The sequence below is a fragment of the Rosa rugosa genome, chromosome 1 (assembly GCF_958449725.1).
Source record: "Rosa rugosa chromosome 1, drRosRugo1.1, whole genome shotgun sequence".
Lineage (NCBI taxonomy): Eukaryota > Viridiplantae > Streptophyta > Magnoliopsida > Rosales > Rosaceae > Rosa > Rosa rugosa.
In genome coordinates this window covers 2,880,631-2,896,860 of record NC_084820.1, presented here as the reverse complement: position 1 = coordinate 2,896,860, position 16,230 = coordinate 2,880,631, and the positions used below count along the sequence as shown (strand labels likewise).

The following is a 16,230-nucleotide window of genomic DNA, read 5'->3' as shown; positions in this document are numbered from 1 at the left end:
TTTTTAGTGATTTAGTGGAACAGAAGATACAAGCTACCTGGGGAGGGGTGGCTCTGTACGAACTGGCCTCAGATCCCAAACTGGTTTTGTCTGGTTATGGGGTTTCGTTTGCCATTTCTCCTCCTCCTTTTTCTGTTCACTACTTTTTCAATGCAGTAGTGGTTATGGGGTTCCGTTTGCCTTTCTTTTCCTTCTTTCTATGTTCGCCACTTTTGAATTGCAGTAGTAGTTCTTAGATGGAATTATATATAATAATGCTTAGTACTAATGAGCACGTAGAGATCCGGGGACAATCCCCCGGAAGGACCAATCCTCCATCCCTTTTTGGGAGAATTATGCAGCGCATATATGAAGTTAGTGGACAATCCACTACTGGAACATTTCACCGTCCGTTTTTAAGAGAACTATGTACCACATATGTGAAGCTTAGCTAGCTAGCTAGTTGAATGATAAAGTAATATAGGGTTCACATCTAAAATCAATTAGCAATAGATGGAGTGATCCAAATCCTCCATCTGTTTTTAAGAGAATAATGCAGCGCATATATGAAGCTAGTGGACAATCCACCACTGGACCATTCCTCCATCCGTTCAGAGCTTAAATACTAGTATGTATGTAGAATTTTTGCATATTAATAAGATAATTGAAGTGGACCATTCCTCCACTGTATATCTATACTGTTGCATATTAATAAGATAATTGAAGTGTTCATTTATCCAATCTTACCCAAAAATCTTTGTTATGATCCTCAGATTTTTGGTTGCATATCCATTAAGTTGATCATCTAGGGTTGGCACAAAGAGTGCATACCCAAATATATATATATATATATATATATATATATATATATATATATATATATATATATATATATATATATATATAGAGCGTAAATGAGTGACATGAAACCCGTGTGGCTATGAGGTATGCACACATGAGATAACCTCATAACTTGCTCTGATACCATGATAAAGTAATCTTGGTGAACACATTCAAAACCAATTGGCAATGGATGGAGTTGTTGAGAACATATCAGTGTTTTAAAAAACGGCCGCCTAGGCGCTGGGCAGCAGCAGACCAAGGCGTGTAAGGGCTGATCGATGGACTTAGGCGGGGAGGAATTAGGCGGCCTGGGCAGTCTTGCCGACTAGGCGGTTTTTTTTTTGTGAGACATAAACTCCAAAACAACCATATTTGATCCCCAAACCATTCAGCCACCGCAGCTTCCTCCCAAATCAAGATCTTGAAATCTGAGAAGTGAGAACTGAAACCTTGTTTTTGTAAAGTTATTCATGAGGTGATTGAACAATGAAAAAGAAGAAACATTGATGAAGAAAAATATGAGAGACGGTGGAGAGTGGTGGACTGGTGGCTATTGGTTTTGAGCAAGAGAGGAAGAAGATTTCAAGAGAGAGAGAGAGAGAATGGCTGGGCTGCTGTTTGTCGAGAGAGAGAGAGAAGATAGAGTGGATGTACAATTAAGAAGCATAGTTTGTGAGTATCTCAGCTTATTTGGAACCACTCAGGGAGAATCCTCTCCTAAGCTATTTCCCCTCCTAATCCGCCTAACCTTTCATTGAATTTTGACACGTGGCTATAGTGAATCTAATGGTCTACAACAATTTTCATTTTTTTTTCTGTCCGTCCTATTCTTCTCTTCCTTTACGCCTGAAGTCTCTCTCTCTCTCTCTCTCCAGTTCTTCTTCTTCTTCTTCTTCTTCTACCCAAATTTTGTAAAATCCCATGAATTATATTCAAATATAGCAATACCCATATCCTTAATTGTCTTTCATTGAAAATTAGAGGTGGGAACAATCATAATCCTATCTCAATTTAAGATCAATTTGAGACAGAGAACACGGCACGCTCCTTCATACTATGCCGAAGAGAAATTTGAGGACGAGATGAATTGAGGCATGAGGGAGGAAGAAGAGTATCAAGCAAAGGAAGAGCGACATTTAGCAGGCATGATCTTATTATATAAACCTAGATTCAGCTCAAACCCAGATTCCTCCTTTTCTTCTCCTCTTAATCAATCAACATGAACCCATCATGGAAACAAAGAATGAGGGAATTGAAGAATTTCTGTTTTGAGAATAGATGGAATTGAAGATTTGAAGCATAAAAAATTGCATTCATGAGGGAGACACAAGATCTGGAAAACTGGCAAAGAAGAAACAAAAAGGGGGAAGGGAAGAGAGAGCTCGAGAGGGAGGGTGTCTGATTTGTTTTTTGCCTCAGCAGGGATTAAAAAAAATAAAAATAAATAAATATTTATGAAAATCAATATATGCCGTTGGATGTTGTTATACACACATGTCGCTTTGTTATCAAAAGGTTAGGCAGGTTAGGAGGGGAATAGCTTAGGAGAGGATCCTCTCCCAGATAGAGAGGGAGAGGGGAGGAGAGCAGGAGAAACAGAGATGATTTTTTTTTTTTTATATCTTTCACGGTTCTCTTTTTGACATCCACTTCCCCATGTTCCCCCTTTTAATTCATTGGTTATTATGTTTGTGGGCACTGGAATCTTGAAATAAAATATAGTTTTATAGAATATCTTATTATTATTTTTATAAGTTATAATAAGTCTTCATATATTCATTTAAAAGTTTTATATGATATAAAATAAATAAAAATTTTAAAATATAAAAAACAAATATTGATAAGTTTTAGAATATCTTATATATATTTTTATATGATATAAAATAAATAAAAATTAAAAAATATAAAACCGCCTAGGCGCTTCTCCCCAGCCCACCGCCCGACTAGCGCCTAGCGATTTTTCGAACCTTGGAATATATATATATATATATATATATATATATCCCACATGGGAAAAATGAGACATTCCCTAAACCCTTGCCATAACGAGTAATGGCAAAAATATACACCAAAGTAAACCCACAGTTAGAACGTGTTATGTGGGAAAGGATTAGGCAAACCCTAAACTCCTTATAAACCCACAAGCAAGCTCCTACTTTTCTCATGTGTGTGATCTATATATTCTCAATAGGAAATCCTATGACAATGAAAACCATCAATCTCAATTCCACATGCAGATACCATTTTATGTTGCTTGTAGACACAATCGACATGAGGAGGTACCATTGTAACAAACTGCCCTTTCATCCTTACAAGCACAAACTACTTGCTGACAAGATTGCTTTCATATTTGCGATTAATCCAGTTCATTACTTAATTCATGGAACTAATTGATCGAAGCGAGCTTCGATACAAAAGAAATTAACACACACATATATCATCACCAGGGGCGGACCTATTCATAGGCCCGAAGGGGTCCGGACCCCCCCCCCAAGAATTTTTGGTATACTTCAATTTTAGTTACATATTTACCTTATTAATATTAAAAATAGGCTTAATTTAAGTATTACACCCCCCAAAAACTTCTATAACCAATCAATTTGAATAATTAATCAATTATATTAAGAAACATAATTATTAAATAGGGAAATGATAGAAAAGGTCATATTAGAATATGAAATGATAAAAAGGTCACCTAGTTTCCCACTTGATAAAAAGGTCCATAATGAATTGTTAGTAATATTAATTTAGTCCCTATAAATAATAAGGTGATGTTAAAAAAGGTTAGTTTTTTATTTTTTTGATTCCCATTCTACCCTTAAAGCCAACTCTCTCTCTCTACCTTCAGTATCTTCTTCTTCTCCTCCGCACAGAGACAGACCTCGAGAGAGTGTGAATGGCGAAGAACACACTACTAGCTATTTGGCCTATGGCCACAGCAGCATTGGGTACTAGCAACCATCGGTGGCTTTTATTAAGCCAATGGGGACGGTTGGTGTTGTTTAGTGGCAAATATTATGATAAGTCACCAATATCAGAGTTTAACAGCATGTGAGCGACGGACAAATTCACAATCCGTCCCAATGTGGTGCTACTCCTCCAAATAGGGCTATACAGCCGTGGCAATAACAAGCATTTGTCAGAGACTCAGATGGATTCGGATCTGAGCAAGCTTTGTATCGGCAGGAATTCATGGGAGATGTCGGAGGACAATCTGAAGGAGTACTTCGGCAACTACCGCAACGTTTTGCAGACGGTGGTTATGAGAGACAGGATCACTCAAAGACCCAGAGGTTTTGGGTTTGTGGTCTTTGTCGATCCTGCTGTTCTTTAACTTGATCTTTTGGTGAAAGGTATGGCTTATCGGATCGGCTACAGAAAGCACAAGTACTGCTTAGGTACGTCACCGATTTCTCCGATTATCAATATTATTGAGTAATCTTGAATTAAAGTACCGAATGTCTAACTTATTATGGATTGTTTTTCTGAAATGAAAGTTTTGATAATCGGTAGTTTTCAGAAATTGTGCCAATTGGTGTTTTCGGTTTCCGCTGCGGAGTTAATCTGTTGCTGTATGTTTATATGTTTAGTTAGAATTACATTTCTGTGATTGATTGGCTTATTTTGCTTTTTTGGCTCAAATTGACAAGGAAATCGTCTGAAGTTTCAATTTTTATTATATTGACAGATAATTTGAAGGATTTGCTGAGGTTCTTGAGGCGCAATGATCCGCAGAACCGGGATGTTTTCAAGGAAGTATGCAAGTGGAATATTGTATCTAAGGATTTGATACCTATTATTGAGCACTGCCAAGATGATCGTAGCTTGGTTTTAAATGCAGGCAAGTTCTTGTAATGTGCTTACCAAGTCAAGTTACTTCCGAATGGCATTGTTTAATTATTCATTTATTTTGAAATTTGCAGTGAAGGTTCTGGTGTTCTTAACTATGCCAGTTGAGCCTACAGCAAATGACATTTTACAACAAATTGAATTTCTATGGGAGTTGAAGTCTTCAATTATGTCTAGTGACATTGTTGTGGTTATAGTATCGCTTCAATTACGTCTTCAAGTTTTTTTCTTCGTTGTTAATTAAAATAGTGTAACAAGTGCAAATTGAATTAACATTTTTCCTTTTCTTTCTTTATATTCCTAACTAGTTATGCAATAGGTAATTGCTGTTTTCTGATGTTAAGCTAGAGTTTTTATTATATTCTTCTTTAATGTCAGCTATGCCTTTAGGGTTGGTTCTAAGGAAGTTGTCAAGGGAAGACCTACTGCTGCTTCTTGTAATACCCTACAGCGTGCTACCGAAACCTCCCCGATTCGAACCAGACATTGATCTAGAAGTCCGGCTCTCTTAAAATGTCACTAGGTCACTAGGTTATGCAATAGGTAAAATGTCACAATAACTTGGCCGGTGACATAGCCAGTGACATGTGATTAACAGTGACTTGGCTATTAACTTGTGACTTGGCTACTGACAGTTACTTGGTTAGTGACATGGTCAGTTACTTAGTTAGTGACATGGTCAGTTACTTGGTTACTTGGTTGTGACTTGGCTACTGACAGTTACTTGGTTAGTGACATGTGATTAACAGTTAGAGGTGGCAAACGGGCCGGCCCGGCCCGATCCGGCCCATTTTAAGCGGGCCTAGTTGTGCTTCGTGCCGTGCTTGGGCCGGCCCATTTATTATCGTGCCGGGCTCATGCCGACCCATTTACTTAAACATTAAGCCCGGTCCGGCCCATGGCCCGAGCCCATATCGTGCCGGGTCAATAAACGGGCCGTGCTCGTGCCTACCCACTATAAAGCACGATTTTAAAATCTTAATTTGAATAAATAAAAATTAATTTTATTTAACTATTTAGAAAATTAAAATAAATTAAGTTCTACAATATTTTTCTTAATCTTAGCTTTTTAAGATTAGTTTTCTAATATTTTTTATATTCCACTACAACTTGTAGTCTACAAGAAAGAAAGAAAGAAAAAAAATAACTCAAAATATATTGCTTGTAGTATATTATTGTGAGATTAATCTTTATTAATATAATGAAGATTTAGTATCATATTATTCTTTCCTTCATTCTATAGTTGTATTGTTATGAGATTAGAAAAAATATTTTATGTCAAAACAAGGATATAATGTTTTATTTCACTATTTTGACAATATAAAGAAATAGCATTGGTTGAATTGTCATGAGATTTTAAATAAAGAGGTCTAATATTCAAATCTCATCATTGTGGTTTTTAAATATTTTTAAAAACAAAATGAAATTTTGTATTTGTAACGGGCCGGCCCACAATATGTCGTGCTTGGGCCGTGCCGGGCCCATTACGGGCTCGGGCCGGGCCGGGCCAATGGGCCAATATTCCTAGGCCCAACCCGGCCCGTTATTCTAACGTGCTCGGGTCGTGCCGGGCCACTAACGGGCTTGGGCCGTGCCGGGCCTCTTTTAAGCGTGCCGGGCCCGTGCCGTGCTCGTGCTTAGTGGCCCGTTTGCCACCTCTATTAACAGTGACTTGGCTATTAACTTGTGACTTGGCTACTGACAGTTACTTGGTTAGTGACATGGTCAGTTACTTGGTTAGTGACATGTGATTAACAGTGACTTGGTTATTAACTTGTGACTTGGCTACTGACAGTTACTTGGTTAGTGACATGGTCAGTTACTTGGTTAGTGACATGTGATTAACAGTGACTTGGCTATCAACTTGGCTACTGACAGTTACTTGGTTAGTGACATGGTCAGTTACTTGGTTAGTGACATGTGATTAACAGTGACTTGGCTATCAACTTGGCTACTGACAGTTACTTGGTTAGTGACATGGTCAGTTACTTGGTTAGTGACATGTGATTAACAGTGACTTGGTTAGTCACTGTTAATCACATGTCACTAACTAAGTAACTGACCATGTCACTGACAATGTCACTAACTAAGTAACTGACCATGTCACTGACAATGTCACTAACCAAGTAACTGTCAGTAGCCAACTCTTAAAATGATCCATCAGATTATTACAAATTCATCTTCAACAGATTATTATGCAATCATCTTCAGCAGACATTTTCTATGTCGGGAATGGGGTGTAACAAGACAAACGAGATTGTGTACTGATACAAGAGGAGCAAGACAAGGCCTATGTCATCTCATGTAGCATATTAGGACAGATAATCTGTTGAAGCATGGTTCATAGTTTACTCGCATCAATCCAATATTCAGCAAGGTTCCATCACTGGTTCTTCACCTCTTCCAATCCAATATTCAGCAAGGTTCCATCATTGGTTCTTCACCTCTTCAATGAAGCATATCCAGTGTCACCTAAATGCTTATGTAATTGATTCCTGCATCAGAAAAACAATCCACATCCAACTAATTAACATCTACACCAGAAAACTAAAACTAATTAACAAATGAACCAAACAAGTTGCTACAAAGTGAACCAAACTTGTGGCTATGCTAGTTGGACTTATCCGAAATTTCAAGCACGGATAGTGCAAACAATGTTCGAAACATCAAATTCGAAATCAAATCAGCAGATAGTTGAAGAAACAGAACTTCATATTATTAGCAACAAATTCAAATGCTACATGGAAGAACCATAATTTTCCTTTTTAAGAAGATTGCTTCAACTTCTCCTCTCACCAGCCCTCTTTCATAACTTTGAAAACCCTTGCTCTATGTACTTGCAGCTTCCACACGAGGTGCGATAAAAATCTACAACTAAAGAATTGTTTTTTTTTTTTGGCCGTATCAAGAATTTTGAAGAACTCCTCATCAGATAAAATTCTCTAACACATTCAACTGGACACAGATCATCATCTTCATCAGACAATTCTCCTTGATTTTCATCAGCCACTCTGATCTTCTTAATAAACGAAATCCAGAGCTAAACTTTGAAACTTCCCAACCTGTAATTCTGATGCTAGGGCATAATCCAACATGTGTTCTCTCAGGAAATGAGATAGGAATTTCATATGGACTTTTTATGATTGGTTTTGATCCAAAATTGAATAAGGCCTCGGCCTTGCTATAAAGAACATTCTGTCTATGCATGAGAGCAAATGGCAAACCTCCAAAACAACGATTATCACAGATAATCTCTTTTTAGATTCTGGACAATGCTTTGCCAGATGAGCTATTGATCTTCTATTTCTTTACTTTCTGTCATCTTCCACTGGTAGAGTATGCAAAAACAGAAACATTAGGGCCTTTTGTTACAAAATTAGACAACATTCAAGCAGAATCCAAAGTGAACCTAGTTTCTACTATTCAATGATTTGGGAAATCTGGATCTTTAGAATAATCACACAAAGTAAAAAAAGGTCTTAGATATATTTATCAAAGTTTGCAGTTTTTATACAAATAAATGCAACATTCTCATCTACAAATCAGGAATGATGAATCTGCATGTAATCTCCAAGAAGCAACAACTAGCAAATGCAGCCAACTAAAAGTTCAAATGATCATATATACTTTGCTAATAGTAAGTAATTGAGTACTGCCACATATAAGACATATATTTTGATACCAATGAGCAAGGAAAAACAATTGCTTGGAGACGAAACTAAACATAATGCCTCAAAGTGATTATGACTTGACTTTGACATATCTTGTTGCAAACCAAGCCAAGCGAGCAACTATGACTTGTTGAGATAGAAGTTGTAACTATAAAGATCATTGATAACAAGAGTTTCGATTTGGCCTCTGGTACCATTATATATATGAATATAACCACATTGCCATTTTCAGTTCATACATGCATATTGTGGTACCATCTATGGATGAAGTACGCCCGTAAAGATACATAATGCATAGTCCAGAAGTCAAGGCGAGAGGCTCCGTGAGATTTTTATGCAAATGGCAGTGCAAAATGCAGCGACAAGTATGTCAAAGTGTCGAACCTCTGAGAAATTCAACCAGCGACGCCGCGCCCAGCAAAAAATCGAGGAGAACGTTCGCCGTGAGCGCCACTTCGACTCCACTACCAGAATCGCCACCGTCGCCGCCGAAACAACATTCAAACCCATAGGCATCGAAAAGCTCAAGAATGAAATCGGACCTCCTGAGGATCTCCGAAGCAAGTCTCGGAAATCAGTGCCGCCTCTACCAGATCTCTCTATCTCTACAGAGTCGATTCGAAGATCCCGCTCCGGCGAAGAAGCGCAGAAACGATGGCGTAGGGAGACCGGGCGTACTGGACGCCATTGGGGAGGGAAGGAGAGAGAGAGAGAGAGAGAGAGAGAGCTCTGAATGAGTCCGAATGGATAAGGGTTCAGTGAACCCGGGATTGGGTAACGGGAGGAAGATAGAGAGCTGTCAGTGGCAGTTTTTGTAATTATTGTTACTTTTAGTGGCAGGTTGTGAAGAGGTGACCTTAATTATCATGGGGACATTTGTGTGTCCTAGATTATAATAAGGCACTTCAAAATGACCTCTTTTATCATTGGCCCTTATTAAATTGATTGGTCTTTATGTCTGAATAAGTAAAGTAATTGATTTGTTTTATTTGAAAAATAGAAAGTAATTAATTTACCAAGAAAACGTAAAGTAATTTATGAATAAGTTATTACTTTCTTCACATGAACATTTGTAATCTTTATATGAGTTTAGGAGATGTATAAAATAGAATCTTGCTTGATTTGAAGATGAACATCTTCTATAAGGGAAATATACAAAACATTAATTTTTTACAAAATTTTAATATTATATACTATATATGTCTGGTCGTCTGGACCTCCCCTGATGTCAAATTCTGGTTCCGCCCCTGATCATCACTAATCTGATTAAGGGACGTACATGAAATGAGACTAGTCCTTTCCCACTTATAGAGGCTTATGCATCTATCCAAGGTAGGGTCATCCATATATTTTGTTTCACAACCAAGTAAACCTTCTAGTATATATAATTCGAATCAAAACACAATTTCAATCATTCAACAAACCTGCTTCCACTCATGTTGGGATAATGCTAATCTCTAGCTAGTAAAGCTTTATCATAACTGCCAGCTCTCAGATCTCTTCACTTAAGCTAGTAGTGGAGAGTCACTTTTTATTTGTTTGTATTACACTCTTTTCCCTTAAAGAGGGGAAAGCACCTGCCAAACCCAAGAAATTTGTGGCTTCCTAGGTATCTTTACCAGCTAGCTAGAACTGCTTTCTTGCTATATTTCCCAGCTGAAAAACATGGTCGGTACTCTAGCCCCCTTGCCTTATTAACTGAAACTGAAATATAATTTTTTTCCTGGGATCTTAACCATACTGAAACTAAACACATTTGCATTGCTGTCTGTTTTGATCTTCAGGAGGAGAAAACGAGTTGGACTGCGGCCGATGCTGTGGACTACAAAGGGTCTTCTGCAGATAAGTCCATAACTGGTGGTTGGGTAACTGCCACGCTTATATTAGGTACATTAATTCCACGAGCATATTTAAATAGTAGTTAACCCAATTGTTTAGCACATATTAATCTTAGCTTTTAATGAAGAACTTTCATGTGTCATCATTCACCAATCTAAAGGTGCTAATTTCTTGATCAAAATGATCTACGCGCGTACTATAGGAATTGAAATATGTGAAAGGCTATCAACTATGGGAATAGCAGTGAACCTGGTGACATACCTAGTTGGGACAATGCATTTGCCAAGCTCAACTTCAGCAAATATTGTCACAAACTTTTTAGGCACATCCTTCCTCCTTTGTTTGCTTGGAGGGTTCCTCGCCGATTCCTTCCTTGGCAGATACAAGACCATTGCAATCTTTGCTTCAATACAGACATTGGTAAGTTCTTGTTCAATTTTTACCTTAAACATTTCTAAAATTTACGATGAACTTTAAATAATAGAATCTTGATATATGTATGTACAGGGCACTGCTGCATTAGCAATATCAGTAAAATTGCCGCAGCTGCGTCCACCTCATTGTGATATTACTGCTGCCAACAACAACTGCAAACAAGCCAATAAGCTCCAAATGGGAATTCTTTACTTGGCTTTATATATAATTGCATTAGGGACTGGTGGGTTGAAATCAAGTGTTTCAGGATTTGGAACTGATCAATTTGATGAAAAAGACGACAGAGAGAAAGCGCAGATGGCATATTTCTTCAATAGATTTTTCTTCTTCATTAGCACAGGATCCTTGATGGCAGTCACAGTCCTTGTCTACATACAAGACCAAGTGGACAGAAGCTGGGCCTATGGAATATGTTCCATTTCAATGTTTATAGCCATCTTGCTGTTTTTTTCGGGGACTAAAAGATACAGATATAAGAAAAGCTTGGGAAGTCCCATAGTTCAAATTTTTCAGGTTATTGTGGCTGCTATAAGGAAGAGAAAGATGCCACTTCCATTCGACGTTGCCTTGTTGTATGAGAATTATCCCGAGGCTTCAAGAACTGGTCACACAGATCAGTTCCGGTAAGTTTTAATTTGGTTACTGAATTAGGCTCCCTACCTAACCCTATATATAGTGTACTTACTAAATATCTGGCATGTTATGTGGTCTTAGTGTCAATTTGGGCCATAAATTCAAACATATTGTCTACATGTGAAGTTTCTACATTTCCATTTGCTATCCATGTAACTCATTTTTGTATAGTGTTGATACTCATCCGGTTCAATTTTCATATAGTTTCTTGGACAAGGCATCTATTGTGGCAGAAGAAGATTCCCAGAGAAATGAACCAGCAGGTTCTGTTCCGAACCCATGGAAGTTATGCTCGGTTACAAGAGTGGAGGAGGTGAAAATGATGGTGAAACTACTTCCGATATGGGCCACAACCATCATCTTTTGGACAACATACGGACAGATGATGACCTTTTCAGTAGAACAAGCATCCACCATGGAGAGATCCATCGGAAAGTTCCAGATCCCGGCTGGCTCTCTCACGGTCTTCTTTGTGCTGGCCATACTGATCACACTGGCTGTTAATGACCGTCTCATTATGCCTATTTGGAAGAAATGGAAGGGCCAGCCAGGTATAAATACTGGACCTAGAAGATGATCAATTTGTCCAAAAGCATTATAGACTTATATAATTACTATCTACTAGCAGCACTAGTATTCACTATTAAACACCACCACGTTGAACTGAAACTATGGTTCTATACCCAATGCCTTACTAGAAGTACCAAAACTTTAAAGTTTGAGTACCTATGATCTTCCTTACCATAGATTCTATTTATCTATCTAATATCTTTCTTTCTACAACAGGTTTCACCCATCTACAGAGAATTGCAATTGGCCTTGTTCTATCGACTCTTGGAATGGCAGCGGCAGCACTAACCGAGAGGAAGCGGTTATCAGTGGCTAAAGAAATGAGAACTATGAGTGCAGGTCCTCTGCCTATCAGTGTGTACTTGTTAATCCCACAATTCTTCTTGGTGGGTTCTGGTGAAGCTTTCATCTACACTGGCCAGCTCGATTTCTTTATAACTCAATCACCAAAAGGAATGAAAACTATGAGCACAGGACTCTTCCTGAGCACTTTATCACTAGGCTTCTTTTTCAGTAGCTTCTTGGTTTCAATTGTGAGGAGGTTCACCGGAAGCAAAAATGGGCAAGGATGGCTTGCAGACAATATCAACTATGGAAGGCTTGACTGTTTCTATGGACTTTTGAGCGTTTTAAGTGTCATTAATTTTGTAGCATATCTCGTTTGTGCAAGATGGTACAAGCCAAGGAAATCTACCAAACCATCTGACGGTTCCTCTGCTGAGGATAGGTGTTAAATTCAAGGATTAATGGCATCCATGCATCAAAACTTTTTGATGTTACTCATAGTCAACAGAAGTCCATTATGCTTGGGAAAAGTCCTGCCTACGTACTTTAGTTGAAGATCACAAATCCACAACCAGCTCCAAGGGGATGCATAGACATTTTTCCTTCGCTTTTGGAATAAGCTTATAGTCAATAACTCTCTGCAGTTGCTTGTTTTCCCATTTTGAATAGAAGGAATAGGTGTTAAGTATTATTGTGCCAGTGTTAATGAATAAAGGTTCCTATGCAGATGCTAAGTGTTAGCTAAGCATGTAGATAGTCAGAGGCTTTGTAATTAGTACAGTGTACGTGTATGTGACTGTGTATTCTTGTAGTTCCTTTCTGGCTTTTGCTTTCTTGATAAAAGTTTGAATGGCTATAGAGAAATGATAGTAGCTTGAATTAGAGAAGTTCAACGCCTTCAAATCATTGCAATTAAATTTTGCTGTGATATGGGGGAGGAGAAGCAAATCCATCATGAACATTCAACGCTCTAGACTCCCCCTCCATCATTCAACTCTGTTTCAAACCGGTAAAGACCCAAAATGCAAGCATCAAAAGTGAATAAACCTCGTCAATACTTCTGCAGTAACGGAGAAAGGAGAATGCATGCTTCATAACTCAATCACCGAAAGGAATGAAAACCATGACTACAGGTCGTTCTCTTCCTCGCCACTTTATCACTTTGTTTTTTCGCTAGTAGCTTCTTGGTTTCGATTGTGAATAAGGTGACAGGAAGCAAACACGGGCAAGGATGGCTTGCAGATGATACAGAGGCTTGACTGTTTCTATGGACTTTTGAGTTGTCTAAGTGTCATCAATTTTGCTGCATATCTTGATTCTGTAAAGTGGTACAAGCCACAAAAACTACAGTACCAGCTGCTTTTCAGAGTGGTTCTTGTACTACTGAAGATAGGTGCTGGATAGTTACTTATCTTGTGCATACGGGTTTTCTTTTTCGTTTGGAAGCGTATATGTACATCTAATGTTGTACACTGCAAAGCGGAAAGTGCAGAAGAGTCATCTATCTTGTCAATAGAGTTTGATATCATGAACCACTACTAGATCCGGAAACTTTAACGGCCATAAAATAGACTAACAAGAGCATTTTATTGGTTCTAAAACAATATTTTTCTTAGATCTCTTTTTTAAAAGGATCAATTGTTATAAATCGTCACAATATATAACCCTGACTAGCCAGCTAGCCTGCCTTATGACACTAAGAATGCCACAATCAAACATATATGAGTCATCACAAATAGAAGTCTCTAATGTTTTATTAATCGGTCCCCTAAAGAAAACTGATATCTGCAAACAACAGTAAAAAAGTGCATATATGATATTTGTGATAAAGTAATCTGGGGTTCACATCCAAAACCAAATGGCAATGGATGGAGTGGCCCAAACCCTTATAAACTCATAGGCAAGATCCCATTTTTCCCATGTGGGATGTATATATTCTCAACACGCCCCCGCACGTATGGCGAATTTTCAAGCCATACACGTGGACAACTTTGGGTGACGTGGAGCCCGTGTGGTCGTTAGGCATGCACACGTGGGTAACCCGCTTTGATACCATGAAAAAGTAATCTGGGGTTCACATCTAAAACCAATTGGCAATGGATGGAGTGGCCCAAACCCTTATAAACTCATAGGCAAGATCCCATTTTTCCCATGTGGGATGTATATATTCTCAACACTTTGATGGCATTGCAGCAAACTGGTGATATCAAAGTATTTGAGGAAAAAAGAAAAGAAAAACATATATAACTACTTTCATGGTATTAGAAATAAAATGATAACTAAAGAAGGACGATGCATTTCGACAAAAATAACAAAAAGAATAATAATAAGGACTGCATATGCATGCATATCCTACTTGATTAGTGGTATGAAAAGGTGTGGATACAGAGACTAGCCGCAAAAAAACAAAATGGATTTTATTTGCTTTTTCTTTCCCTTCTTCTTATGGTGTGCACTACTTTTATAGTGCATTAATGAATTTGTGCTTCTATTTGTGTTTAACAAACCACAATCAATGACACATAGATGTTTGATTGAAAATTGCATTAGCAATTTGAAGCAAGAACAGTAGCAGAGTTTACTGCAAACTTGAGTGCTTAGACACTCAGATCTACAATTCTTCTATATTACGAGGAACAAACTGAAGAAAATGAAAGACAGATACTTGTGGAAGATTTTCTGGTATTACTTCATAAGAGAAAACGATTACAAGCTACATCTATACAAAGGAGATGGAGTGTTCAAACACATTTGAAACACTCCCTATAGACCCTCAACAACTTACCCTTGATTAAAGGAACAAACCACAATCCTAAACTTAAAATTTACTCTATCACACCTATGTACAAAGTAAGGGAAGTAAGCTATGAACAGTTAAGGTATGGCGTGCAGCAGTAAGGTATCGTGTGCATCTTCCAATATAAACTTAAGTTTATATAGTAAAGCAAAAGTTAACCTACCTAACCATCTTGTGGCTAGAATGAAAGCTTAACTAACTAGATTAAAAGTACTTTAGATACAAAATATCTAGCAACAAGTGGCTGAAACTGACTTTCCTAATTGAAGCAGGAGAGCATTAACTTCCACAGATGATCACCATCCTAATATGATAAAACTCACTACTCATGTGTCTGCAGCCTGCAGACTGCAAATGCACTTCTGAAATAATTACCGGTGTGTTGATCAAGATGCATGAAACTTAACTAGCTTTCATATGAAAATATTTCTCTTCATACTCCTGGAGTAGTACTCAATTAAAAGGTGCAAAACTACTCCAGATATACTCTCTATTCTCAATTAGTCAATTATGTATTTTCATGGTGGCAGTTCAATTTCTTTGGAAATAATCGGCTTGCAGTTTCGAAACTCTAGTGCTTCTCAAAAACATAGTATTTCCTTAGTCTATTGGCATTAGGAATGATTTCTTTTTTATTTTGGGACTTGGATTACATGCAATTAATTAGCCAACTACGAGTAGTCGAAGGTTTTCAAGGGGGTACTGGGTGAAAATAACTGAAAGAGAACAGAGAGTTTGTGGAAAACCTCACACAGACAGGATCAATTGTATTGCTTATTTATATTACATCAGATACAGGTAATAAAGAAAGTATTAAACACAGATTTACAAAGAGATTACAGAGGCCAAACTTAGGCATCAAGTAGACTTGGCCTCCAAGGCTGGAATCATTTAGAGGATTCTGATGTGATCTTTAAGTCACAACGATTCTGTTCATCACCGGGAATATTCAAGCACCAAGCTTAACCGTTTAGGAAATGGATCTTGTAATGGATGAACGTTCAATTATTTGCCGGTTTTCTCAGCTCAATCTCTTATTCTGGTATTAACTATAAATATTGGCTTAACTTTAACCACTCGTTTCAACATTGATCAGCTAGCTGTTGTTTTAGGGTGGCCAGAAAATAAAGCTTCATTAGGAGGACACGTGCACATTAGACATGCGCACACAAACTAGACCATCAAATCATTTATGGATAAACTCTAAACTTTATATATTTTTAGCCTTTTTTTTTTTTTTTGAATGAATCAACTTCTGATTAGTTGCTGCAAAGAAGCTGCAGAATAGAACCAAATTTCATCCAAATATGGCATAAATAAAATTATAAC

General features: G+C 37.7%; 2 protein-coding genes across 2 annotated transcripts; both read left to right on the top strand.

Annotated features, from left to right (window-relative positions):
• Positions 1-4,009: 4,009 nt before the first annotated feature.
• Positions 4,010-5,035, top strand: LOC133736146 (uncharacterized). Its single transcript, XM_062163585.1, has 3 exons — positions 4,010-4,220; positions 4,511-4,663; positions 4,746-5,035. The coding sequence occupies exons 1-3, from the start codon at positions 4,178-4,180 to the stop codon at positions 4,913-4,915; spliced, it is 366 nt and encodes a 121-aa protein (XP_062019569.1). The 5' UTR covers positions 4,010-4,177; the 3' UTR covers positions 4,916-5,035.
• Positions 5,036-9,771: 4,736 nt separating this feature from the next.
• Positions 9,772-12,981, top strand: LOC133726966 (protein NRT1/ PTR FAMILY 6.2-like). The gene is made up of 6 exons (XM_062154598.1): positions 9,772-10,010; positions 10,127-10,229; positions 10,384-10,601; positions 10,689-11,239; positions 11,454-11,800; positions 12,036-12,981. Exons 1-6 carry the CDS (start codon positions 10,008-10,010, stop codon positions 12,551-12,553), a joined length of 1,740 nt encoding a protein of 579 aa, XP_062010582.1. The 5' UTR covers positions 9,772-10,007; the 3' UTR covers positions 12,554-12,981.
• Positions 12,982-16,230: the final 3,249 nt, after the last annotated feature.

What these genes read in the sequence shown, in the direction of transcription:
- LOC133736146 (XM_062163585.1), top strand. Translation starts at nt 4,178, where the DNA reads ATGGCTTATCGGATCGGCTACAGAAAGCACAAGTACTGCTTAG. An exon ending in AAAGCACAAGTACTGCTTAG is followed by an intron (nt 4,221 to 4,510) that starts GTACGTCACCGA and finishes TTATATTGACAG; the next exon opens with ATAATTTGAAGGATTTGCTG. An exon ending in TAGCTTGGTTTTAAATGCAG is followed by an intron (nt 4,664 to 4,745) that starts GCAAGTTCTTGT and finishes TGAAATTTGCAG; the next exon opens with TGAAGGTTCTGGTGTTCTTA.
- LOC133726966 (XM_062154598.1), top strand. An exon ending in AACTGCCACGCTTATATTAG is followed by an intron (nt 10,230 to 10,383) that starts GTACATTAATTC and finishes CGCGTACTATAG; the next exon opens with GAATTGAAATATGTGAAAGG. An exon ending in TTGCTTCAATACAGACATTG is followed by an intron (nt 10,602 to 10,688) that starts GTAAGTTCTTGT and finishes ATGTATGTACAG; the next exon opens with GGCACTGCTGCATTAGCAAT.